Source organism: Ranitomeya imitator, chromosome 5, assembly GCF_032444005.1.
Source record: "Ranitomeya imitator isolate aRanImi1 chromosome 5, aRanImi1.pri, whole genome shotgun sequence".
NCBI lineage: Eukaryota > Metazoa > Chordata > Amphibia > Anura > Dendrobatidae > Ranitomeya > Ranitomeya imitator.
The window spans coordinates 23,399,807-23,424,385 of NC_091286.1; the positions used below are offsets into that span (position 1 = coordinate 23,399,807).

General features: G+C 44.9%; 1 protein-coding gene across 1 annotated transcript in view; it reads left to right on the forward strand.

Annotated features, from left to right (window-relative positions):
- The first annotated feature begins 500 nt into the window (after positions 1–500).
- Positions 501–24,579, forward strand: part of CAPN2 (calpain 2) — a 39,665-nt gene continuing 15,586 nt past the window's right edge. The window contains exons 1-8 of the mRNA XM_069768409.1: positions 501–846; positions 10,061–10,130; positions 18,617–18,735; positions 19,618–19,751; positions 20,142–20,310; positions 22,676–22,759; positions 22,866–22,951; positions 23,704–23,778. Of these exons, the coding sequence (XP_069624510.1) occupies positions 571–846; positions 10,061–10,130; positions 18,617–18,735; positions 19,618–19,751; positions 20,142–20,310; positions 22,676–22,759; positions 22,866–22,951; positions 23,704–23,778 (1,013 nt within the window). The 5' untranslated portion in view covers positions 501–570. The remainder of the gene's footprint in view (positions 847–10,060; positions 10,131–18,616; positions 18,736–19,617; positions 19,752–20,141; positions 20,311–22,675; positions 22,760–22,865; positions 22,952–23,703; positions 23,779–24,579) is intronic.

Consider the following 24,579-nt stretch of genomic DNA (forward strand, 5'->3'; position numbering starts at 1 on the left):
TACAGGATAATGACACTGACACTCGGGGTACAGGATAGTGACGCTGACACTCGGGGTACAGGATAGTGACGCTGACACTCGGGGTACAGGATGATGACGCTGACACTCGGGGTACAGGATAATGACGTTGACACTCGGGGTACAGGATGATGACGCTGACACTCGGGGTACAGGATGATGACGCTGACACTCGGGGTACAGGATGATGACGCTGACACTCGGGGTACAGGATGATGACGCTGACACTCGGGGTACAGGATGATGACACTGACACTCGGGGTACAGGATGATGACACTGACACTCGGGGTACAGATAAATGGATGTGCACGTTGCACGGTGAGATCCTGTGAGGTGGGTGTTGTACATAGTGTTGTGTTTTGTGAGGTACAGTATATCAGTATATTTTGTCTCCATTGCTGGATATATATATTACTTCCAGATGGAGCTTCCTCCAGGACGGTGTCGGTGACACAATCCCGGCCTGCCGCCCATAGACCGGGCACACCCTACAGCTGAGCAGTGAGGAGGGGCCGCTCACCATTATACACTGGTTGCAGTCTCTCTGGTGGATGTGCCCGGAGTCTGCCCGGCCATTACACGGTGCAGGGATGAGCGGGGTCGCTGCCCAGGTGGCCCATGACAGGGCTCTGGCTAATGGCTATGGCACCAATGAGAAGGCCATGAAATATCTGAACCAGGACTACGAGGCGCTCAGGGACGAATGTCTGCAGTCTGGGACCCTCTTTAAAGACACCTACTTCCCCGCCATCCATTCCTCCTTAGGGTTCAATGAACTGGGGCAGAACTCGTCAAAGGTCCAGGGCGTGGTGTGGAAGAGACCCCCGGTAAGTCATAGATTTCTGAGTGAATGCTGCTGTGGAACTACAAGTCTCATGATGGTAGTATCCTGTCAGAACTCCTAGTATCACAGTACTAGCAGTACATAATGGTGCTGTGTGACATGATGCCTTGGGTTTTTTCATGAATACTTATTGCTGTATTAATAAGCAGATTCAGTTTGCAGAATTCTATGGCTGCATCTCTGTCCTTACATCCCCCTCCGCCTCATTACAGCAGCTACATGTTCTATACTGTAATGCTGTGACCAGTGAATTGTTACTTAATATTTAGGATTTACTGCAAAACTCTCCTGTAACACATGTCCTCTGAGTGGCACTACAAGTACCACTACTACACACATGTGCTGGGACACGCCACCGCTAAGGCCGTGTTCCCACTTGTGAAAAAAAAATGTTCTTTTTCAGCTGCGCTTTTGCTGTGTGATTACAGCCTGAAAATTCATTTGCATTTTTTTTCCGCCTCCCCATAGTAGAAAGAAATGCAAAATTCAACTGAACCCTTACAAGGCGGATTAAGGGTCCTGCAAGTTTGTGGCTGCATTTCAGCCAATTAAGGCTTCTTTCACACTAGTGTCGGAATCTCCCCGTCGCAATGCGTCGGGGAGAGATTCTGACGCTAGCGTTTAACGCATTGCACAATGGAGGCAGCGGATACATTTCTCCGGCGCATCCGCTGCCCCATTGTAAGGTGTGGGGAGGAGTTCCGGTCGCGCATGCGCAGTCGGAAAAAGCGGTCCGTCAGGAGCAAAAAACGTTACATGTAGCATTTTTTGCTCCCGACGGTCCGCCAAAGCACGACGCATCCGTCGCTCGACGGATGCGACGTGTGGCAATCCGTCGCAAATGCGTCGTCAATACAAGTCTATGGGGAAAAAACGCATCCTGCAAGCACTTTTGCAGGATGCGTTTTTTCTGCAAAACGACGCATTGTGACGGATTGCAGAAAACGCTAGTGTGAAAGTAGCCTTAAACGCTTAGTAGGCACAAATTTTTATTAAATCCCATTCACTGCGCTTGAACGTCTTTAACGCAGCAGTATTACCCCCCCATATAACTGCCGGCCCCCCACAATGACGTTTGCCTAAGGCTACTTTCACACTTGCGTCGTGCACCGCATGTCGCTATGCGACGTTGCGGCGCACCGACACAAGCAGCGAAAGCGCCGCACAACGGGGGCAGCGGATGCATTTTTCCTGCGCATCCGCTGCCCAATTGTGAGGTGCGGGGAGGTGGGGGAGGAGTTCCGGCCACGCATGCGCGGTCGGAAAAAGCGGACCGTCGGCAGCAAAAAACGTTACATGTAACGTTTTTTGCTCCCGGCGGACCGCCACAACACGGCGCAACCGTCGCACGACGGTTGCGACGTGTGTCAATGCGTCGCTAATGTTAGTCTATGGGGCAAAAACGCATCCTGCAGACAACTTTGCAGGATGCATTTTTTCCCCTAAACGACGCATTGCCACTTATTGAAAAAAACACTAGTGTGAAAGTAGCCTAACAGACCGGCTGGTGGTGCAGAGGTGGCTGATACCTGCATGGTATTGAGAAGTGGAAGGAACCGCAGCAAGTCAGCTACAAGGTGGAGACCCCGTAATGTTACAGAGCGGGGGGCCGAATGCCAAGATGCAGAAACATCACCATCACTCTGCAGAGTCCAGACCTCCTCTGGTATAACATCAGCCCAGCAATGATAAGGCTACTTTCACACTAGCGTTTTCTGCAGTCCGTCACAATGCGTCGTTTTGCAGAAAAAACGCATCCTGCAAAAGTGCTTGCAGGATGCGTTTTTTTCCCCATAGACTTGCATTGACGACGCATTTGCGACGGATTGCCACACGTCACATCCGTCGAGCGACGGATGCGTCGTGCTTTTGCGGACCGTCGGGAGAAAAAAACGCTACATGTAACGTTTTTTTCTCCTGACGGACCGGAACTCCACCCCCACCTCCCCGCACCTTACAATGGGGCAGCGGATGTGCCGGAAAAATGCATCCACTGCACCCATTGTGCAATGCAGCAAACGCTAGCGTCGGAATCTCTCCCCGACGCATTGCGACGGGGAGATTCTGACGCTAGTGTGAAAGAAGCCTAAGGCGTTATGCAAACGGCGGTATTATGACTCCACACAATGCCGTGAATGGGACCATTATGGGCCACCCATAAACTTACAGCCTCTGTATGAACCTCATACGATATTATACTTTTTTATATAGCTTGCCATGGGATGCCGTACAACAAAGGTATGAGGGAGCGTTGTTTCCGTAGGAGAAACCCCCCAAAACGCTATGTAGCACCATAACATGACACGTAGATTATTACTCCATAAAGTACAGCACCAGCTCAGATTTAAATACAAAACAAAGGGCTAATTCACATGACAGTATAGCGGGCGTATTTTCTGTATTCTGATCCTACGTCCGCTGCTAACCACAGGTCTCGTGACCTGAACTAACAGCATTATAGGCGTATGTGAGGATGTTAGTTCAAGTCATTATCCCTGCAGTCAGGCGTATAGTGTGTATATGTGTATATATATATATATATATATATATATATATAATCACAGTGTAAAGGGATCATCCTTATTCTCATTTGCACATGGAAACATGAGAAGCAGTGGAATGAAACTGAAAAGGAGAAGATACACATTGGATATTAGAAAAATAGAAAAAAAACTTTTTGACAGTGAGGGTGATCAATGAGTGGAACAGACGGCCATGAGAAGTGGTGAGTTCTCCATCAATGGAAGTCTTCACACAGAGGTTGAACAGACATCTGTCTGAAATGGTTTAGTGACTCCTGCATTGAGCAGGGGTTTGGGCACGATGACCCCGGAGGTCCCTGTAACGCAGGGGTGTCAAACTGCATTCCTCGAGGGCTGCAACCAGGTCATGTTTTCAGGATTTCCTTGTACTGCACAGGTGATAATTTAATCACCTACACACATAATGATTGCAGCACCTTGTGCAATGGTTGCTAATGGTTTGCGGCCCTCGAGGAATGCAGTTTGACACCCCTGCTCTAACGTTTATGATATAGCCTTTGTCTGCTATAGATGGATCACTGATCTGATGCACGGAGCACTGGACGCTGATGTTTTATTACGTACATTTATACTGTTACTTTCAGTGTGGTGTGAAGTTGTATATCATATCATGTAGTAGAAAGTCCAAACCTTTCAGAAAATACAAAGCAATGAGCCAGAATATTATGTCCTCTATGGCAGAGCTGTACGTACCAGAAAACATGGAGTCCTTATGCTTCTGTACTGTGGAGCCGTTTTGTGTGCTACAGTAATGGCTGGAGTCAGCACCAGCAAAATGTCAAGGCCCACCACATCCAGGAGGCCCACCCGGACCTGCGTGCTCTGTTCCTAGTAAGATTCATATGCATCAGTGTAACTCCATAGATGCCACTGTTAAGTTTGACAGCTGCATTTAAGTGGTTGGAAATGGGATTTGGACCGCAGCCAGGGGCCTGCTGAAGGCCACCATGTTTGACTTGTTTTTATTTCAGTTAAACCTGTGACTGGGCAACTTCATAGGAGGTCGGTAATCTTATAATACACCGCGGTATTGTGTATTGTACAGTCCATCGTAGATTCAAGTCGGAAAGGGAATATTAGATATTCTACAAATAATTAAAAATGAGGCTATGTAGTTTTTATCCTCTCCCTTTTTTTCTTTAGAACGTTAAAAAACCCGAAGTAATAAAATATATTATTTCAGACCGTGAATGCCGAGGAAAACAAAAAAGTCAATCGCAGACTTTGATTCTTTGGTTAGTTCAACTCACAAAAAACTGCAATAAAAAGATCAGAGATTTGTATGGACCCCAAAATGTTACCGTAAAAATGGAAGATGGGGCTGCATGAATCTGGAAACAGTCTTAGCCGCGGTATAGTGCCTTTTTTTTTTTACTCTGTTTTAAGGACATATATTCAATAGAATAACTCTGAATCAGACAGAAAAAATCTGATATTGGAGGTACAACTATGCATAAGTGTACAGATCCCTATGATGCAGTTGGTTTCGGCCACTAGCTGTGCATCCGTCGCACTCGTATCTAAGTGGCCTATTAAAAAAGGCCGGATACAATACATGGCATATTCCTCAGCTGGGTAATCTTGTTGTGGTTTTGCCCATATTTCCGTCAGGTGCGGAGGGTGTTTTGGCGACCTCACCCACATTTACTCTGATGTAAATTGCTTTGTTTTTGCATAAAGAAATCTGAATGTGGCCATAGGTCCTTGTACTGGGCCTTATTACATCTATATGGCATACATCTGTAATATAGGGCCAAACTGTACCTCCATATACCTCTCATTTCATAGAAAAGAGCACAAAGATTTATTTTTCTTCACAGATTTCTTAAAAATCCTGCACAATTGTCGTCTGTTCCTTGACTTGATGTCTCTTGGGTAAAATATAATGTATCATGGAGCAGGGGTCCCCAACTCCAGTCCTCAAGGCCCACCAACAGGTCATGTTTTCAGGATTTCCTTTGCATTGCACAGGTGATGCAATTATTACCTGGGCAAGATTAAGGAAATCCTGAAAACATGACATGTTGGTGGGCCTTGAGGACTGGAGTTGGGGACCCCTGTCATGGAGTAAACATACAGCACAAGTCTGGAAAACAGACATACAGGGTCGGCAAACCAGGGCAAGTGTCGAGGCCCGCAGCATGTAGGAGCCCACTTTGCAAAGACTTAGCATTGACCACCATTTATACGACCACTGCATGTGTCTCCACGGGCTCGGGAGATGTTTTATAAAGCCACAATATGACTGAGGATTGCCCTTGGCATTGTCATGGCCGCCTTGGGCCTATTGAAGGCCCCACCTTGTCTGCCATATTTGTAGACCTACGTCTGGGCTTCATGGAGATCTGTAATTTTGACATACTGTACACTACTACAGTATTATAGTGAGTTGTACAAGTAAGTGCAGTTTGAAGACTCAAAGATATCAATAACCTTAAAAGAAAAATATTTTTAGTAAAATACAGGGTGGAGCGCGGTAATTTGCTGATTTGGGAATGAAATAAAAAAAATTATGATCATTAGAAAAATTTATTTTATATTTTAATTATACTGAACAGTAATGGAATTTTTAAATTACATGGTTTTAAATAGTGTATCTGGCAAATGTCGACCTTCGCTATCCACACACTGCTGCATACGTTTTCTGAAGTTTTCATGAACTCTAACAAGCATGTCCACTGGTATTCTGCCAATTTCAGCTTCAATATTGTTCCTTAGGTCTTCCAAGGTGTTGGGACGGTTGATATACACCTTAGACTTCAGGTAACCCCAAAGGAAAAAATCGCATGGGCCTAAATCTGGTGATCGTGCTGGCCAGTTCACATCTCCCCTCAAAGAGATAAGCCGTCCAGGAAACATTTGCCTCAAACAATTCATGGTAACCCTCGCTGTGTGTGCAGTGGCACCATCCTGTTGGAACCATGTATCCTCTAGTTCCATTGCCTCAAGAGCCGGCTGAAAATAATCCTGTATCATAGACAAGTACCGTTCGGAGTTCACAGTTTTGGTACGACCATTATCCTGAAAAAAGTAAGGACCAATGATGCCTACTCGTGATATGGCGCACCACACAGTGACCCGGTCCGAATGCAGAGGTCTCTCGTGAACTTCTCTGGGGTTTGTTTCACTCCAGTAACGCATATTTTGTTTGTTTACACACCCACTGAGGAGAAAATGTGCCTCATCAGAAAAAATTGCCATCCAGGAACACGTCCGCGTGGAGGAACAGCGAATTGTAAACGAAAAGCACGCTGCACTGCAATGATCGAGTGGGCATTTGAAAAATACGCTTCAACACAAAATGACCTCTCCTCACGTGTCCACTGCATGATGGCAACTGAAAGGCAGAGGAATACAAATCTCCCATCAGCCACTGTAAGCCACACCCACTCTCCCCTCTCTTCGACCGACAGTGCCGCCACAGCATGCAGTGCAAAAAAGCAAATTACCGCGCTCCACCCTGTATAAAAGTTCATCTCACACCCAATTTCACAAAACATAAAAAAAAGTGCATATTACCTAACTGTTCAATATAAGAATATTTTTTTTTACCACACAGTGAACACTGAAATGAAAGGGGAAAAAATGAAATGGCAGAATTGCTGTTTTATGGTAATTTTGCCTCCCCCCAAAAAAGGGGTCAGAAAGTCGTATGGATCCCAAAATGGTACTGATCAAAACTAAAGCCATGATGATACAACTCTATGAAAGGATAAAAAAAAAAGTAATAGCTCTTGGAACGAGAGGATGAAAATTGGAAAGTGAAGAGGGACCGACAGGAGGCGACCACTCAGACTTGTGTATTATGAGGTAAAATACACATAATCTGGCTAATTATGAGGTAAAATCTCATCAAGTAATGATTCCCTAGAAAGTGATTATAAAGGGTAGGGTGGATGCCATTTCTGGACTGTATAAGGAGCTCCCTCAAGACATCATCCAAGTCATGTGGATGCCATTTCTGGACTGTATAAGGAGCTCCCCCAAGACATCATCCAAGTTGTGTGGATGCCATTTCTTGACTAAATAATGAGCTCCCCCGAGACGTCTTGTTACTGTAGTGTAAAGATGGATTCCATATTTCATTAGTGTATCTATGACCTGGGTGCGTCGGTCGGCTTTTGCGATGTACGATAGCCACCTGTTGGCGCATACAATGAATCCGGGGGCGTCATACCGGCTTTGATCTCATCGGTCGGACCAGTTATGACTGGAGAGCGGCGACTCCATGAACAAACACCGTCCTCTTGTTTACAGTGCGGCCAGAAGACGGGTGTTATTACGTTACACAGATCTCCCTGCGGCTAGATCTGGACTATTATGTCTAATTGTTTTAGGCCGGGGCTTTTTTTTGTAGTAGAGGTTTTCCTATTTATAACTATTAAGGGAACGTTGTCCCCAGGTCCGGCCTGAGTTGCATCAAACTCCATATGTGACTGCCTTTGCGCAGGCTTAAATTATGCTAAAAATTAGATTCTCTCTTGTTATTATTACATTTAATGTACGTCTGCCTCTGTAATAAATAATTAGCGGTGTGATGAATAATACACTGTGTACTAGTGACACGCCATTATGTTCAGGTTGTCGCCTAGCAACAGCAGGCAATGGACGACTCCTCCAGTGCAGGTAGTGTCTCCATTCGCGGTGACACACCCTTTTAATTAATGGGGCCCTTCTGTGGCCAGAACCGTCCTGTAAGGTTACGTAACCAGGGAGTGTATTTACTGCGGACCGCCCATAGTGAAGCATTTGTGGGGGAGCCCCTTGCTTCAACATTAAACCAGCTGATTGCGGGGTGAAGGCCTTTGTGGGTGGTAGAGGAGGACTCTCTGCTCGGTGTCTCTGAAACGAGCTGTTTAGGAGAGAGGCAGGAGGCAATATGTTCTCCAGATTTGTCATAGGGTCCCCATTGGAGTAGGGCCTCCACTGAACCCCAGACTTCCTCAAACCTAAGACCACCTCAACGTGGCATTTGACTTGATGAGGGGGTCAAGCACACAACTTGGTAAATTCACTTGCAACGTACAACCATAAAAATTAATCAGGACTGGATGTCGGGCACATTCATAACACCAAATCTAAATTTTAATAAAGTTTTAGGCTCATTTACATAAAACTGTAAAGGCCCTTTATCTGCAATCTCTGATAATTGCTGATCCGGATTCCAGGTAAAAGCTTAGAAGTGCCGCGTCAGCAGTCCTCCATTAACAGTGATCGATTAATGGACGGACTGTGCAGAGCATGACGTGTACAGCGCAGCGCCGCTCCCGGGATTGATATATTTAGGTTATTAATGCTCTGAGTGAACAGACACTTTCCTGTATCCATCCTCCTGGGGTTCATGGTAATTTAATGTTTTACATAACTATCAATATCCTGTGAGTTTCCAACTTTTTGAAAGCACTTGCAGCACTTTTTGTAAATATTTTTTATTTTTATGGCTGTGTGGAGACGGGGACCAAACAACCCCTGAGATGAGCAGAAGCAAAGCTGCACTTAATACATGCAGAATGCGAGGACTAGGCCCAACTTATCCTTACTCTGTACTCCTTTATGAAATTGGAGGTAAAGAAAGAGACCATACACCGAATATGGATGACAGTTATGGCTCTGAAAAATGCAACAATGCCCGTATAAATAATACCGCACAGTGATTATTTAAATGATGCCAAACAGTGCCCATATGGATAATGCCACACAGCGATCACACGCATAATTCTGCTAAAACATTTATATTCCCACCTTTGTTAGTGATGGCATATAGCTAGGTAGTCCAGTGATAACCTGTTGATCAAAGTAGGTCCGAACGCCAGAACTCGGCACAATGGGATGAATGCAGTGGGGGGGGGGGGGGGGGGGGCAAAAATTCTGCTTCAGCTTCATTCTCAGGATCGTTGGGGTTCCCAGAGGTCAGACTTATAGCAAATAAAGAGCAAAAGTTCGGAATATCCCTTCAGTAATGCCACACAGTGGTCATATGAATGTGCCAAATAATGACCCCATCAATAGTGCCAAACTGTGTCTATGTTAATTGGGCTACAGCAATCAAATAAACCGGTATGTTATTAAATATTTTACCACATTTTTTTTGCTTCAAATTTTTTTCCCCTGTTTTCCACCTCTAAAACCTGGGTGCGTCTTATAGTCCGGTGCGTCTTATAGTCAGAAAAATACGGTATACTGCTAAACAGTGCTTACATTAATACCCTGTAGCGGGTTTCATCAGCAACCAGCAGCGGGTTTCATCAGCAACCAGCAGCGGGTTTCATCAGCAACCAGCAGCGGGTTTCATCAGCAACCAGCAGCGGGTTTCAGCAGCAACCTAACCTGCAGCACTCCAGCTGTTGAGAAACTCCCTGCTTGTGACTGTCAGGGCATGCTGAGTATTGTAATATTTTTCTAACCAATGTCACACAGTGATTGTAGATTGCCGTACAGGACTGATGTGAATGAATAAAGCCCACAGGAACCAGATGTAAAGCAATGAGCTCGCTTCTTTCACATTTGTCCTGCAGCTTACTCCATCATTTTCCTAAAGATTAAAAATAATGAAGGGACAGATGAAGATTCTTGTAATTCATCAGTTTGAGTCCCATTTAAAAAAAATAGGATTTATAATTCTAAGACTATTATTTTATTTTTTTTCTGTTTCAGGATCTGTGTTCCAACCCACAATTCATCAGCGGAGGAGCCACACGTACCGATATTCGCCAAGGAGCTCTGGGTAAGACCGATATAAAAAGTTTCATTACTTCTAGTTAGACTTGAGAAGATGCATCATAAAAAGGCTCTACATGTAAACTGGGCTGCTTCTTTCCAAAAACAGCGCCACGCCTGTCTACAGGTTGTGTGCTGTATTGCAGTAATCTGCATTCTCTGCGATAGAGCTGACCTGCACTACCAGACACTGCCAGGTGTGGTGCTGTTTCTAGATTAATCCCTGTACACCTCGTTTGTTTTTCACACGGTGGAGCACGTATGGAAATTTTGTCCCAGTTGTGAAAATGACAGGTGCTCTTATTTACAGAGTATAAATCCGATGAAAGTCGCACGTCGGTGATTCCTGAACTCTTTCTATTTGTATTTAAACGGTGTGTAGACATTTGCAGCTACAATTTATATTACTTTGATCTATCAAGAATAAAAGCCTTAGCTAAAAATTCTATACCATTTGATGTATACAGCCCTTATGCAGTTGTATGTGTTTCCATGGTTACAGAGTAGAGTAATGCGCAAATCCTGGCTTAGACCACACAGTGTATGTTTGTAGTCTATCACCATAAAGACATATTGTGTATACTTGTGGATATCCTGGGTCCTGTTGTGTCTGCTGGTGGATATCCTGGGCCCCGTTGTGTCTGCTGGTGGATATCCTGGGCCCCGTTGTGTCCGCTGGTGGATATTCTGGACTCCATTGTGTCCGCTGGTGGATATCCTGGGCCCCGTTGTGTCTGCTGGTGGATATCCTGGGCCCCGTTGTGTATACTGGTGGATATCCTGGACTCCATTGTGTCCGCTGGTGGATATCCTGGGCCCCGTTGTGTCCGCTGGTGGATATCCTGGGCCCCGTTGTGTCCGCTGGTGGATACCCTGGGCCCCGTTGTGTCCGCTGCTGGATATCCTGGGCCCCGTTGTGTCTGCTGCTGGATATCCTGGGCCCCGTTGTGTCTGCTGCTGGATATCCTGGGCCCCGTTGTGTCTGCTGCTGGATATCCTGGGCCCCGTTGTGTCTGCTGCTGGATATCCTGGGCCCCGTTGTGTCTGCTGCTGGATATCCTGGGCCCCGTTGTGTCTGCTGCTGGATATCCTGGGCCCCGTTGTGTCTGCTGCTGGATATCCTGGGCCCCGTTGTCTGCTGCTGGATATCCTGGGCCCCGTTGTGTCTGCTGCTGGATATCCTGGGCCCCGTTGTGTCTGCTGCTGGATATCCTGGGCCCCGTTGTGTCTGCTGCTGGATATCCTGGGCCCCGTTGTGTCTGCTGCTGGATATCCTGGGCCCCGTTGTGTCTGCTGCTGGATATCCTGGGCCCCGTTGTGTCTGCTGCTGGATATCCTGGGCCCCGTTGTCTGCTGCTGGATATCCTGGGCCCCGTTGTGTCTGCTGCTGGATATCCTGGGCCCCGTTGTCTGCTGCTGGATATCCTGGGCCCCGTTGTGTCCGCTGCTGGATATCCTGGGCCCCGTTGTGTCCGCTGCTGGATATCCTGGGCCCCGTTGTGTCTGCTGCTGGATATCCTGGGCCCCGTTGTGTCTGCTGCTGGATATCCTGGGCCCCGTTGTGTCCGCTGCTGGATATCCTGGGCCCCGTTGTGTCTGCTGCTGGATATCCTGGGCCCCGTTGTGTCTGCTGCTGGATATCCTGGGCCCCGTTGTGTCTGCTGCTGGATATCCTGGGCCCCGTTGTGTCTGCTGCTGGATATCCTGGACCCCGTTGTGTCTGCTGATGGATATCCTGGGCCCCGTTTTGTATACTCGTGGATATCCTGGGCCCCGTTGTGTCCGCTGGTGGATATCCGTTGTGTATACAGGATTTCTATATTGTACCTGCTTGCTGTGGATTAATGTGCAGAGGATTTTGTGGTTTCTCAGTATATTGTTTCTTTCTCAACTAATTTTTCCCTAATTCATTCTTCGTGTTACAAAATCTGTGTAACCTGTTTCTTAATGGCGCAGGCGTGACCTGTCCATACACACCCGGCATGGAAACTCCGCAGGACTATGAATCAGCGGCTCTAAAATGTACAAGCATCATAGCTGCCTGCGGAGGACAGACGCAGCCCCCCGGAGCAGAGGGTGGGAGTCCGGCTCAGAATTAAATAACATTTACATGTAACTTTGATAATTTGTGTGATCGTTAGCTCCCGTCATACACATTCCTGTCTACCTGATGAAATGTGCCGCCAAACAATGATAATTACCGTATATCCCTGCAACAAAGATTCAATCACAACAAACAAGCTTTTAGCTGTCACTCTGGACATTGTGTGGATGAGTGCAGCCGTGAAGTATATAGGATATAACTCCCGAATTAGTAATGAATGTACACAGTGACTGCACCAGCAGAATAGTGAGTGCAGCTCTGGGGTATAATACAGGATGTAACTCAGGATCAGTAATGTAATGTATGTACACAGTGACTGCACCAGCAGAATAGTGAGTGCAGCTCTGCGGTATAATACAGGATGTAACTCAGGATCAGTAATGTAATGTATGTACACAGTGACTGCACCAGCAGAATAGTGAGTGCAGCTCTGCGGTATAATACAGAAGGTAACTCAGGATCAGTAATGTAATGTATGTACACAGTGACTTCACCAGCAGAATAGTGAGTGCAGCTCTGGGGTGTAATACAGGAGGTAACTCGGGATCAATACAGGATCAGTAATGTAATGTACAGTATGTACACAGTGACTGCACCAGCAGAATAGTGAGTGCAGCTCTGGGGTATAATACAGGATGTAACTTGGATCAGTAATGTAATGTATGTACACAGTGACTGCACCAGCAGAATAGTAAGTGCAGCTCTGGGTTATAATACAAGATGTAACTTAGGATCAGTACAAGATCAGTAAGATAATGTTTGTACACAGCGACTCCACCAGCAGAATAGTGAGTGCAGCTCTGGAGTATAATACAGGAGGTAACTCAGGATCAGTAATGTATGTACACATTGACTGCACCAGCAGAATAGTGAGTGCAGCTCTGGGGTATAATACAGGATGTAACTCAGGATCAATAATGTAATGTATGTACACAGTGACTGCACCAGCAGAATAGTGAGTGCAGCTCTGGGTTATAATACAAGATGTAACTTAGGATCAGTACAAGATCAGTAAGATAATGTTTGTACACAGCGACTCCACCAGCAGAATAGTGAGTGCAGCTCTGGAGTATAATACAGGAGGTAACTCAGGATCAGTAATGTATGTACACATTGACTGCACCAGCAGAATAGTGAGTGCAGCTCTGGGGTATAATACAGGAGGTAACTCAGGATCAGTAATGTATGTACGCATTGACTGCACCAGCAGAATAGTGAGTGCAGCTCTGGGGTATAATACAGGAGGTAACTCAGGATCAGTAATGTATGTACACATTGACTGCACCAGCAGAATAGTGAGTGCAGCTCTGGGGTATAATACAGGAGGTAACTCAGGATCAGTAATGTATGTACACATTGACTGCACCAGCAGAATAGTGAGTGCAGCTCTGGGGTATAATACAGGAGGTAACTCAGGATCAGTAATGTAATGTATGTACACAGTGACTGCACCAGCAGAATAGTGAGTGCAGCTCTGGAGTATAATACAGGATGTAACTCAGGATCAGTAATGTAATGTATGTACACAGTGACTGCACCAGCAGAATAGTGAGTGCAGCTCTGGGGTATAATACAGAATGACCACTTCCCATTTTCATCTCGCAGACAGTTGTACATTTGAGGCTTTGTACTCTCTAGCACGGTAGTTTTCAGGTTGGATCGGACTCTCATCTAAAATTTATCTAAAAAAGTCATAAAAGTTAAAAATTCAAATGAAAAAAGTTTTGTAAAACAGAATATAAATTTTAAGTTAATTTCTTGCTATGCTACTATTCTCTGCTTGTGCTCAGGAAATGGACATTTTTATTGTTCACATCCAGAAACGTGCCTCTTCTGGTAGCAGATGTGATTTGCATGTGGTTTTCATAAACTGCAGTTGTTTAACCAGCAAATTTGTGCAGAAAAATCTTTTGCTTTTATTTAAAAATAAACAAAAACAAAAACCCTTCATAACTTCCCAGGTCTCTTAGTGATACAATGTAACAGCGGCTACATCTTTACTGACATTTGCTGTGAATATCCCATGTTGGCGACTGGTTGTCAGCAGATATTCTAGCAGGTTGTCATAGCAAACATATGAATAACAATGTGGTTTCCTCTCTGTACTTCTCATTTTTTTTTCACTATGATTCAGTCTCTGAGTCACTGGGAAGCTATGCAAAAATATCAAACACCATCTTTTGTAAAAAAAAAAAAAAAAAAAAAGTTTGTGTATAGTTATATAATCATATCTGCACCTTATTTCTATAGGAACCAAAGAATGAAAAAAGTTGCACTGAGTTTGTCTGCAATCTATATTCCTTCATTCATTTTCCGACCCCTGACATTCAGGGTGCAGCCTGCTCCTAGGTGCTGACTTTTCTCTTGTGGGTCCCTTGCCCAGTAATAAATGGGGGGGGGTCCAGGATGCTGCTGGTTTTACAGGCTCTTATGTATCAGCTCGGCCTCATTCCTGGAGTGTGTGATTTTTCAATCCCCGTCTCTGCAGATTCCACCATGGGTGTGTAACCTGGGCGAGATCCTCGTCTTTCACACCCCGGAACACAACACTACATGATAATGGAGGTTCTGGCTGGCTTTGTGGACCTTGTCTATGATGCCGGTGACTTCCGCTGGCCAGGATCAGATGTTGTAGGAGATCACCACTGAAAAATAAACTTTTTTTTTTTTTTTTTAAACAATATCGTTGATTAGAGTATGTACAGTGGATAGCGGGTGCAAATTTTCATTGACTTTTCTCTAAACACAGAATATCTTCATGCACATTCTTTCATTTCCTTCCTAACCTCACTCGGTTCTGTCTGTCAGTTCCTCTGACTCACTCCTAATCTCTTTCCATAACGTTTCCTCGTCTCTACCCTGGATCACGCTAGCCATCGCCTCAATTTCCTTACTCTTCAGGAACACCCACTTCATGCATCTCTGGTCAGACCTTAGGTCTGCTGTTGCTACATGCTAGGCCCTATCTGTCCTCCTGGCAGGAAGCTGTCCCAGTCCCTTCACTTCAGCCTCTCCCACTCTGGGGTAATCCCAATCATTAATCCTAACTCTCTCTACTGTTGGGAGGAAAACAACACCAATATCACGTATTTAAGTACATTACAACAACACATGTCTTCATGGAGGGAATGTGGGTAACACTCATCTCCTTACATGCGCTCTCCCACCCTTCATCACTACCTCCTATGTGATTTCAGCTCCAAATTGCCCTACGTATTCTGTCCTTCTGATTCTTGCTGTGGCACAGTGCAGCTTGTGTGGTCTGCCCTTCCTGAAGCCTTAGATGCTCACCCCCTCTGCGCACTCTGATCTGCTGATCTTAAGTGTTACCTGGTAAAGGTGTGGCATGGGCCCCAAGTATTCTAGTGCCTAGGGCCCCACATCTCTGTACAGCACTGTAGCTGTGAGCGGGGATTGCCCACCTTTTACCCAAATGGGAATTTCCTCCTTCTGCGGCTGAACGTTTCTGGATTTTTCCATCACGCCTGGAATGCAGTTTTGTGATTCATGTTCAGCCGAAGGCACAAACCTCCTTTTCATCAGATCAGTCACATTTTTCCTCCTGCAGAATCCTCATTATTCCTCCTGCGGGGCTTGTGGTCGCATATTCTCCTACAGATACAGAATTTTGTATCTTATGTTACAATTAAAAAAGTATTGGAGATTTTGTTATTTAGTGTGATACTTATATTATTATCTTTAATATACTTTTTATAAATGTTTTATTGCACTTGAGACCCCCATCCATAGAGCCATCATGACAACACTGCCTGGGAAAGAGGGGCTGCACTGGCCACTGCAAGGTCATGGTCTGACTAGCAACAGTTGCTTGCAAGGCTTTTCTTATATGGGGGCTCCATGGTCCATTCTACCTGGTATTGCTGCTCAGCCCCACTTACAGACATTCACCATTGACGGTAGAGCTGCTGCTTCTGGAAAAAAATTGCGGTTCTAAGAATTTCCTGAACCCAAGCAAATGGGGGATATAGAACCATATTAGCACTTTACAGTATAGTTTTTATCGATGTAGCTGCCACCATATCTTCAGTATATTCCACCCTCTTCCCCTGTCAGTGTTGTCTCATGTCAGCCTCCACAGCAAGCCGCCCTTTCTCCTGCAGTCTTGTCCCTGGGCACTCCTTCCTTGGCAGTGTTGTTGCAGGGCAGCCTCCAGAGAAGGATGCTCTTACCCTGGCAAAGTCGCAGAGCAACCTCAAGAGCCTTCTGCCCTGTTCCTGGCAGTATTGTCGCAGATCAGCCTTCAGAACAAGCCCCTCTATTCCTGGCGTTGTTGTAAAAGGTCATTGTGGAGACACGATGGTCAGTTGGTGCTCTCTTCTGCTGGCCTGAGACCGCATGGACCAGGGCTCATACCACTGAAAGCCCACTCTCCTCTCCTGTGCGCATAATACTACTCAAACAACACCAGGGTGAGGGTAAAACAGTGTGGCAATACTTTATTGAACTGCCAAACCGACAATAACATGGAGCAGTCCTAGCATATACCCAAGATGGTGTAAATTACAGAGTCTCATCCTTCTGCTGACAAGCCGAGATTAAAGCAGCTGTGACTTCCAGGGCTTCCAGGGCCGACTACCCCCACTAGTGGCTCCCCGCTTTAGGCGGGTACCCACAAAGAGAAGGTAATGACAAGCTTAGGAATCTGACTGTCCATGGAGGCACGTGGCCAGTTGACCGGATGGTTCCAACCTGGCTTTTCCAAACGTATCCATGGTTGTCAGGTGACTGGAGGGTCCCAACCTGGTTTCCCCAAAATGTTACCATGGGTCCAGGTGACTGGAGGGTCCCAGTCTGGCTTCCCTAAATGTATCCATGGGTTCTGTGATGGTCAATAAAACAAATCTGTATTGCTCCAGCTAGGGCCGTGATCCTTAAGCTGGCATCCTGTAGAATGCCAAATCTTTGTCCCACTTGATGTAGCCATGGTGTCCTGGTAGCTGTCCTCTAGAGTGTTACTGGCTGTGGTTTTGTAAAGAGTCTCTTAAAACAGAGACAGATTCCCCCTTTTATAGTTCACAGCTCTTGGGCTACGTTCACACTAGCGTTATGCTAGTTTGCGTCGGGTTTGCGTCGGGCGACGCAGCGGCGACGCATGCGTCATGCGCCCCTATATTTAACATGGGGGACGCATGCGTTTTTGTTTGTTGCGTTGTGCGACGCATGCGTCTTTTTTGCCGCAAGCGTCGGACCAAGAAAACGCAACAAGTTGCATTTTTCTTGCGTCCAAATTTCGGTAAAAAACGACGCATGCGTCGCAAAACGCAGCGTTTTTGCGTGCGTTTTGGTGCGTTTTTGCGTGCGTTGTGCGTTGCGTCGCAGACGCAGCGGCGCACAACGCTAATGTGAACGTAGCTTTATTCAGGCATTTTTCCACAGGATTGGGGGAAGGTGGCAGGGGCTCATCTCTCATTGTTTTGATTATTTAATAAATTTGCATAGGTTGTTCTACTCTGTTTTGCAGGCAACAAACGTTATGGCCTGGTACAATGTGTAATCAACATATTAGCAAACATCTATTGTTCAAAGATCCAGCGTCTTTCTTGCAAAGATCTCATATAATAACCTGTAGGAGCTGATATAAGAGGCAAGCAGCAGCCATTCAAAAATCCACAAACCTCAATTTTAGTAGTTAACGTTCAGACAATAGCCTATGTCTCTATGACGACAGTCTGTTTCTTGACCAAAACACATAAATTCAATAGTCTATGTTCAGACAACAACCTATGTCTCCTGGCCTACTGAAAATGGACGTCTGGATAATTAAGTTTAAATGCTGTATCGTCACAGTTAGATTCGGAAGTACCCCCCTTCACTTCTAGCAGGGTGGGCACATCTAATGTCCTAAGAGCCACAGAGAAAGCCTCCACTCCGTCTTTAGTTCTGTAGAAAAGCTGAATTCATCTACTTGCCAGATTATTGCATAAGTTTCTATGCCAAAATCAGTATGAAACTCCATTAACATGCAATGGAAAAAGCATACATGAATGATCAGCAGTGCTGTAAAAAGCATTTCCAATAGAAATAAGTACAGTGCAGCTTTATTCCTTCACTCCGTTATCTTCTAGTGATACTCCCATCTCCAACACCTACTGAAACACTGGTGAGAAGCTGCAGCTGCATCCCCCTCCTCCCCTTCTTCTACTTACGGTTTTAAACTAAGTTGTTTAGAAGCTGAGCGGATTTCTGATTATAGTAGAGGTATAGAAAGGGGATCTACAGAGTGCAGGAGGGAGCATTGGGTTGTGTCCTGAGTAACTCGGCTCTGCTACATCGGTATTTGTAATGGTGTCTGCAGTGAATATCCGATGCTGGATCTGTATTACAGCCGTTCTCTGTGTGCCTGAAATAAGCTATTCATCGTCCTCCAGGTGACTGCTGGCTGCTGGCCGCCATCGCTTCTCTCACGCTCAATGAGCAGATCCTGTATCGTGTCGTCCCTAAAGACCAAAGTTTCCAGGAGAATTATGCAGGAATATTCCATTTCCAGGTAAAATATCAGGAGGAATGAGAACTTGACTGTCTAAGAAAATGTATTTAATATGTGAAATAAAAGTTGATTAAAAAAAGTAAAAAAAAAATATTTTTTAAGAATTTTTCAAAATCTGTGCTGTCAGTCAGTGAGATCATTGCTTACACACATAGGGTAATTGATCTGCACAGATTTTCAAGAGGGATCTACATAGAAATAAAGGGACCCTATAGCAAAAATTCTGACTTTACTTACTAAACCACTAAGGTGCTATGGTTGCTGTTCACTTTGGCATCCAAGGAGTTAAGTTTCTGCAAGCAAAGCCAGCTTCAATTACAGCAGTTACTGGTGGATGTCTGCTGTGTTAAACAGCTTACGCCCACTGGGTATAGCGTGGAGTCCGCACATGCGCCCCCTAAATATAACTCCTGGCAGATGTCGGGAGAAGGGAGCACAGTCATTCGGCTCCGGACCCCTCCCAACTCATGGGCTCCATAGTGGTTGCGTGGTCTGGTCTGTCTCCAGTGGAATTACCCTATTGGTTTTCAGGGAATGTTTCTGTTGTTTCTGTTCACTGACTTCTGGCGGAGATCTTGAAAATTGTGAGGAATGCTACAATAGATAGATAGATAGATAGATAGATAGATAGATTTCATCCACACAAAACCCAATATACAACCTCGGGCCCCGACTGATCTCGGAATTTTGTGTGAATGGATTGGGGTTGTGTCTATGGTAGTGGTGGTGGCACATGGTCACTACCACTCCATTCATCCCTTTCCTCGGATTCTTGGGGGTCTCATTGGTCAGACTTGTGTATAAATTATAAATGATGTCTGTGGGATAACATCTTTAATGTTGTGGTTTTTTTTTTAATGACTTGTTCCCTTCCCGCTCCAGTTCTGGCAGTTCGGAGAATGGGTGGACGTGGTGATAGATGATCGGCTGCCTACAAAAAACAATGAGCTTGTCTTTGTTCATTCTGCCGAAGGGACTGAATTTTGGAGTGCCCTGATGGAGAAAGCCTACGCCAAGTAAGACCATGCACATTTTCCATCCAAGGGACACACATCCAACATTTTTGGGACCCCATAGATATACACTGTCACCTAACCTCTCAGAACAGGTTTCAAGGGTCTAATGTTCTCCCAATGTGTTGGGGTCACATTTCATAATCAATTGGGGAATTTGCCAACTCTTCCGAGAAGTGCCTCTTTTCCAGGGACTTCCCAGATGCTTCATGAACGTTGGCTACTATCCCTAATGGGGTAATAAGGTATATGGACTGGGGTTATTTTTATAGGGTAGACCATTAAGTCTGCGTAGGAGTTGTATACTCCAAACATTAAACTGCTTTTGAAGTAGTGTCATGGAGGGACGTGAGTAGCTGCGTTCAGTTGTGACTTGTGTGACTTTACATTAAGGCTGAATGGATCTTACGAAGCGTTATCTGGTGGTGCCACAACGGAGGGCTTTGAAGATTTCACCGGTGGTCTGGCAGAGTGGTATGAACTGAAGAAAGCTCCCGACAATCTATTCAAGATCATACAAAAGGCGCTGAGGACCGGGTCTCTTCTGGGCTGCTCCATAGATGTGAGTCTGGTCCTATCCTGTCATCTTTGGTTTTGGGGTAACGGTGCTCATAGTTCCATGTTTTGCCATGGTCTAGGTTTAATATATGTAATGGAGATGCATCATGTTTACACTGAGAGATGTGCTGCCGACAAAAGTAAGTTTTGGGCCAAATAACCACCCGATCATCCAAAGAACTAGCAATTGGCTTGATGTGTTTACATACACATAAGCCTAAAGTTTACTGAACTCGCCCATCGCAGAGGGCTTGACCAACAGGTTAATGTGTGCAGGGGCCTATCGAATGTCTCCCATCATAATGCTGAGGAATAGAAGGATTGGCAAGTTGGACTTTCAACAACCGATCCTTTTGTTCCCCGTGACATAATCCACCACCAGAGGAGCTGTCATCTGCTCTCTCATAGAGCACGTAAACGCACAGAGCCGAGCGCTCCTGTGTATGGGGGAGGTAAGAGACATAATGTGTACAAAGCACTCGAGTTCTCAAGTTGCTTCTGTCCTTTTACCATGCTGCAATCTGACATGCCTATCCCTTTTGTTTTTGGAAACGATATTCTGAACAGTAGTTTCATGCCCATTAGATGGTCGGCTGGATGCACTGAAATCACTGGCTTCTGCCACCATGTGCATCTATGAGGACGATACAATGTTGGTTAGATAAGTAGAAGTGTAGAAACAGAAGAGTTTTAGGCAATCCCTCTCTTGTGGTTCCAATTGTGACTGGTCTATGTGGAATCCAGGATCCACTTGGAAGCCTAAATTCTAGTAGCTTCCTTGGTTCTTTCACCCGTTGCACGGTATGAAAGTAGTAGACAGGTGAACGCATTGATATGTTGGTATTTGGTTTGTTCTGGTGGCGCATGACGGATCGTAACACACGACCTGAACCATCTTCCATCCATCATTTTGGCCCCTAGATGAACTGCGCATGTTCTGACTATGGCCATCGATGATTCTCAGGTTTTTCATGTCGCCATATTTTACACCATTGATAACTCTCAGTTCTTTGTGGCGACGTATATTTGAATCATTGATCTGTAATCATTGAGCGAAAAGATTTTGTGGACTGAGACCTCATTAATACATTGTCCTGTAAGAAGATGTCCGAAGAAAATATCACATTCTTAAATATGTCAACACGTTCTAAAGCTTGAAAACTGGAGGTCCTTTACTGGTGACAATTTATGTAGTCTTCGATGAACTTTGGTGACCATAGTCCTGCTCGTCTTGACGTTGGTAAGTCATTGCATCATCTTCCCTAATCGACCTGGAGAAGGCAGGTCCAGATTACTCAGGACGATGTGCTGTCGTGAATGATGATCCTTATGGCAAACCAATAGATCATTTCACCTGATGAACAGATGACGTGGATTGGAACACTTGTATACAAAATAGACCATTAGAGTTGAGTCATTGGCCTAAGCTGCCAATATTCCTTAGATTATTGTCACTGATCCTGGGACCACCCGCCAACCATCTAATGTGTATGGAGGCCTCTCGAATAACCACCAAAGCAGACAACACAACAGATAAGACTAGGACAGTTGGATTTCAACGTGCCTGACCTTTTTGTTCTCCGGAAATATAAGCCGATGCTATAGATGTCTGCCAGGGGTGTATTCCCCTGTGCCCACGCACAACACATTCACAATCATCAGAAAGGGGTCAAGAACGATAACTCCTGACCAAATGAGCGATCTGCCGCCAGCCATTGATGGTGTGTGGTCAACTATTTGAAACTTTGACTATCTCGATGTAACATTTTTAAAAAGACGTCATAATGTTCTATGTCCATTGGGTGCACTTTACGACTTCCTAATAGGAAAGGTCTTGATTGTCTTTTTGGAAATGCAATGTTCCTTGTAGCAGATGGTAGAGCAATTAATGAGAACTGCACATTCCTGTGCTTATTACTAGTTGGCACTTTTTTTTAGATAGTTCTGAAGTAGAGGGATGGCTGCATCCAAGCATCCCCATTCCCAAACACCACCTCATTCCATAGAAATCAGACTTTAAAGTCTTTACACTAATTAGATGCAGAATGTCAAAATGCGCATGCATACTTCTCTCTTTCTATGGCTTGATAAAGGCCCTGTGTGGCCGAAACGTTGTGGTTTTTATTTTTGCATTAATAAAGTTACCAAAAGGAGGACGACTGGTTCCTGGATTTCTCTGCTTTGCTACAACCTGGAGGAAGGCTGCACCAAGTGTGCACGGACAACTGAGTCGGGCACGGGACTCCTCTGTTGCGCATGCACTGCAAACCATAACTCTGCTGATTTGACAATTCTAGAGGAATTGTATCTCACAGGTGACACAGCGACGGCCCAACCCGCACCATTATTGACACGTTTGTACCTTTCAGATCACAAGTGCTGCCGAGACCGAAGCAATTACCCACCAGAAGCTGGTGAAGGGCCACGCGTACTCGGTGACCGCCGCAGAAGAGGTGCGGACACTTTAACCTTTTTTTTGCGCAGTTTAAAAAAAAAAATTTTTTATTGATTTGTTTTGTTTTTAATAATTTTCCATAAACCTTCTTGTTATCCAACCAGGTAAACTACAGAGGAAGCCAGGAAAAACTCATCAGGATCCGAAATCCCTGGGGAGAGGTGGAGTGGACCGGAGCGTGGAGCGATAAGTGAGAAGAAAACGATATAAACATTCACCATTGATCATATTGACTCTCCACTGTTCCAGGAGGTTTTCTGCAACTTCACTATTTTTGGCCTAGCTGCTTTCTACTCCAGAGCTGCATTTAAAATTCAGCAACAATGCAACTTGGAGTTTAAGCATTGTGTCGACCGTCTCAAATCTCGAAGCTCAGCTGAGATTCTACGTTTACTGGGCTAATACACTACATATCTCACAATACAACATGGATAAATGTGCTGTGTATAGCTATAACTGTGGGTTTCTCAGCTTTGCAGTGAACTGATAGGAAGTTGGAAGAATTATGAATACAGCTCTGGAGTAATTTACGTACAATAGCACCCAATGCAATACATGCTGTGTACTGGCATATAAATGTGGATTGTACAGAATTACAGTGAACTGATAGGAAGTGGGTAGAATGATGAGTTTAGCTATGTAGCAAACGACAAAAAAAACATATCTCCCACAATGAAACACTGTAGAATATTCAGTGTTTCCCAGATTTGCAGGGAATTGAAGAAATCAGTAGTTAGCTGAATTATGAATGCAGCTCTGGAGTATAATATGTAAAATACTCAAGACTATTGTATGCGTTTGTCCTTGGCGCACCCAATAATCGCAGACTGAGGGCCTTTCAGCAAGTTATTAGCAATTACCTTTCTTATCTTCCTGCAAAGAGGTATTGATACTGTGAACGCTGATCATGCACAAGAAATAATCTGATGATTTCATGTCCAGTTCTAGTGAATGGAATAACGTGGATCCACGGGAAAGAGACAGACTGATTAAACGCTGCGACGACGGAGAGTTTTGGTAGGACGTCCTGTCTTATCGCTTTATTTGCTTGTTGTGGTCTCCAACTGTTGCAAAACAACAAGTCCCAGCATTCCCCTGCTATTTATCAGAGCAGTGAGAGTGGTTATAAAAAAAGCTCATCTTGCTTTGGAGGGCCCAGTGGTGTGTGGAGGTCATATATTATACAGACAAGTGGTAACTGTGTAATACTTCATTTGTCCTGCGGGAGTGCTGCAGGGAAATTAAACACTTAATGCCAGGTTTCTCTAGATGATCTCTGAGATTCCCACTAACGAGAAGGATTATCTAAAGAGGAGAATAAAAATAAAAATTCAGTGGGTTAATTCACTTTCTAGAGAAATTCGGGGTTATGGGAAAGTTTCTTATGAAAATAGAATGATTGCTGCGTCGGCTCCTGTTACTATTCAGCCATACAAGTTATTGTAAAGACCTGAATAGCTGAACAGTGGCCCGGAGGGCGAGTCCTCTCCTATGTCAGAAGTAACAAAAAAAAAAAAAAATGAAACCAAAGCGGAGTCACAGAACCTCGCCCAGGAGAGCAGGAAATGCCTGTCCGACTACTACGATCACTGCACTGCTGGGAACCACAATTCACCGTCCACCACTAATATGATCAATGTATTAACCCCTTCCTGTTCCAGCCAATTTTCTCTTTTTTTTTTTTTTTTTTAAATATATTTCTAAAAACTTATCTCCCCCAAAAAATGTAATGAAAAGTTTTTAAAAAGTTGCATTAGCCGCAAAATGAGTAAAACTACTGCTTACCTTGTGTATATATATATATATATATATATATAT